General features: G+C 37.3%; 1 protein-coding gene across 1 annotated transcript in view; it reads right to left on the bottom strand.

Annotated features, from left to right (window-relative positions):
* Nucleotides 1–537: 537 nt before the first annotated feature.
* The window catches only part of LOC101851203 (N-acetylneuraminate lyase), a gene marked incomplete in the record, with an annotated part of 16927 nt that continues 13713 nt past the window's right edge, over nucleotides 538–3751 (bottom strand). Inside the window, 2 exon segments of the mRNA XM_013084340.2 lie at nucleotides 538–964; nucleotides 1264–1429. Coding sequence (XP_012939794.1) covers nucleotides 819–964; nucleotides 1264–1429 — 312 coding nt within the window.

The raw sequence follows: 3751 nt of genomic DNA, 5'->3' as shown, positions 1-3751 counted from the left end.
CTTCGGGCACTCTTAGTTTTCCATGATAATATGATGGTTATCATAATGTTATGACTGAAGCATCCATTTTCCGTATAAATCTAGAAATCTTAATTTTTTTTAATTGTACGGATTTTGTGTATTTCTGCTTACATTTAATTTGTTTACATCTTTTTACATATATTCACATTGAGCTAAATCAAGCTGATATAAATAAAGTCTTGATACAAGATGTACGGGTACAAGTATTACACAAAATGATTGGCTTTTTTTTTTAGTCGCCGTACGCGCGTTTGCATGAGGTCTGAAAAATTCGTGATCTTTTTTCGTACAGTAGTCAGTTGGTATCTCCCATGCCAAATAAATGAACTATGTCACATAGACAATTCAGCTTGATTTTTCGCCTGAATGGTTATTTGGAAGAGAGCAGATATCATATTAGGCAATACGATGATCAACTTGATATCGTGAAAATTAGTTGTGTAAAACAGGTTCCTCGAAAAGAGAAACTTTTAATTTTTCATTTATCTTTTTTATAGATGGTAAAGATAAAGCGTTGAACAGTTTTGTAATATTTTTATTATTCGATTGGTGGTCTTGAGTCTTACAGGGATAGGGGACATAATCTTACGATTTCTGGAAGCTTTCCCCAGCAACGGATAATAATAATTTTAAAAATAGTTTGCGTTATCATAGTGCATATCCCTATTTAAAAAAAGTGTGCTTTGCGCCCCTGGGTCTTTTCCATCTGTTAAAGGATAGATGCAATAATAGATTAAACCGTGCCCCATCCGTTCCTGCCTTGATTCTGTGTACAATGTACTCCTCTAGCAATGGTGTCACTGGACGGGTAGGCCGAGGTCCTTAAGGTCCTGCTTCAAGCTGGGCAGCAAGTGCTCGGGCATGTCTTCTAGGGGTAGTCTCACTGGACCAAGGTCAACTCCCAGACACTTCATGGCTGCCTTGACATAGGCAGGACCATCAACTGTGAGAAAAAGGAATGAAGATATTTGTTATATTGGTTTGTTCGCCTTTTGGTTAAGTGACTGGCCTGTTGATTAGTAAGTAGATAGGTCAGTCTGTTTGTTAAATTGTTGTTGGGTTGAGTACTTTAAAAACAGTATTACTAACATTAGACTTATCCGACGACGATCTAATTGACAACAATTGATTAAAGAAGAAAAATTTACTTTTTAAAAAAAAAACACATCAAAATAAACACTCTGTCGATCGCTAAAATAAATGATGAGACAAGAAGCAATGGCATTACGAATGGTCACTCACTATACTTTGATCGGATAAGGACCAATTTTCGCGCCTGAACCATCTCGTCCCTGGCTGTGTCCATGTCCCCGGCATCAAAGGCCTTCAACAGGCGCTTGTACAGACTGCCCAGGAAGCTGTTCAGCACAGGGACGCGAATACCTAGGGTCAGGCAGGGCAGGAATTGCTGCATGAGACAGAGAATTAAAGAATGAAGAAACTCTTTCTCTCAAATGCTTTTCTTTTTTACTTACTCCTAATGATGTATTCAAAGTTTTAATTCTTAACATATGATGTAATAGTAAAGGAACAAAAAAGAATACAATTTTCTGATCTGCAAGAATTACTATAAAGCGGAGGGGAGTTTCCTAAAACTGAAATGGTCACCAGTTATTTTGCTGTCAAATAGAAAGGCTGCTGAAAAAAAATATTGTTTTTTAAACTGACATGTCAACTGGTAAGCTAAAGATTCATTAGAATTAAGATGCTGTATTAAAAGCAAAACAGATTTTTTTTTAAAAATGACGATGGATCACTTTTTGTGCATTTTCCGGAACATATCACAACAGCGTGACTTTACACAGGTAGGTTGAGATATCTTTAAAACTTTACATAGATGGACATATGACATTAGGTCTAGATGCATTATAGATTAAAATAATATTGATAAATACACGCAATCATTTCTAGTTTATGTAGATTGAAAGAAAAATAGATCTGCGATGCTAAAGAGAAGCATTATAATCTTAAAATGTCAATTCTGCGTGACAGCTTTGAGCCAACAGCCCATTAGAAAAGGATAATAAATCTTTTATAACAGACATCAAAGAAATTACTTTCTAAAAAGAGCAAATAGAATCTTCAAGCTGAGTAGGAAACAGAACACCAGCCAGGGAGAGATGGTAAAATTATTAAAAGGCTAATTTTATTAAAGTCATCAAAAAGATCACTCTGGCTTCGTCTCTTTCGCTTGGATTGTGAAAGCGCTCATCAGTATTGCCTTCACTTTCACGCGATGAGTAACTGTCTTTTTGTTGGGTTTTTTTTTTTACCTTGCCCATTCCAATCAAATTGACGCCAACTGATTTGTATCAGAAGATGGACATGGTAGTAGTATTAACTATAGCATACATATTCATTGCAACATGTTAGCTACTGTAATTTGTTATGATTTGCTAATCTTGTAAAGTTTTTCTTTCCACATGATATTCGAGATCCTTCGCTTTTCAAGACAATAGTCAATAGGGAATTTAGTAAATCTTCAATAACTTTGGATATTTATAGGCAAGAAATGTGCATAATGTTTAAATTATTAGCAATACAGTCATGACATTAGCAATACAGTCATGACTTTACTGTACATTTAGACATGTAGGCCTACTGACACGGATGGCGACAAAATTGTTTAGAATAGAGATTAAAGGAGATAGATGCATGTCTAGGAACTCATGAGAGCAATTACAACTTTGAATATGATGGGGATAATGAAGATAGTATGAGGTGAAATTTAGGTAAATAACTATGATGAAAAACATGCGTTCGAGCGCTGTTAGATAAAAAAAAATATCTTGATGTTAACGATAGTCTTATCTTCCGCTTCTCCAACGAGCCACGTAAAGGAGGTAATCACCCTGTATCTCGTTCACTATAGAAACGACCTTTATTCTCACTTTTTAAAGAAAGTTTTCACGGCGCTCGCAACTGCATACAGTCATATGGGCCGCGGGACACGCACAAACATTTCAGCTGGTAGGGCATTTTGAATTTTGCCCGGGTGGCCGCCGAAACCTACTGTTATCGATTTTTGGAGCACAAAGGGATCTTTAACGTGCGCAACTTGAACACTGGACCTCTGAAATTTTTCGCTCTTCTCCGAGAAGGCTAGGTGTAGACCTTTCCTACCAGAAGATAAGGGGTGTTGCTGAAAGACAGCAGTAAGAAGGAGCAAAGGAGTAGCAGTGGAACGGCCACAGAAAGAGTCAGGAGCCCAGAGGGGGGAGGCAAAGAAAATGAGAGGGTGGGGGTAAAGAAAGTGAGAGGAAGGGGGCAGAAATTGGGGACGAAAGCAGACGACAGAACATTACTAGAAAAGGAAAGGACGTGAAAGGAGACCAATTTAGAGAAGAAAAATTTCCGTCGCTATCCCACATTGTCATTTTGAATACAAAGTTCCGTAATGATTGGTACGGTCTCTGTTCAGGTGAACTTGTTAATGTTAGCTTATTCTATCGACAAGACAAAAGTGCACGAAGGAGCTAAGAAGAAAGACACATGAGAAGGTCGATAGTTCTAGTGACAGGTAGATAAGGGCCAACGTAGGTGGGAGGTAGATAGAACACAGACCAAAGTTAGGCCTAAATATTTTAAAATACAGTGATCAGATTCTGTACTTTATGTTTTGTCACACGTAATCTTTGTTGTGTCCTACTAAATATGAAGTTGCAGAGATTTTGACAACGGAACCCAGAACCCGGGTCGAAATGGAACAATAGTTACATTTAAAATATTG

This window comes from Aplysia californica, unplaced genomic scaffold, assembly GCF_000002075.1.
Source record: "Aplysia californica isolate F4 #8 unplaced genomic scaffold, AplCal3.0 scaffold00287, whole genome shotgun sequence".
NCBI lineage: Eukaryota > Metazoa > Mollusca > Gastropoda > Aplysiida > Aplysiidae > Aplysia > Aplysia californica.
This window is presented reverse-complemented; position numbering and strand designations above follow the sequence as displayed.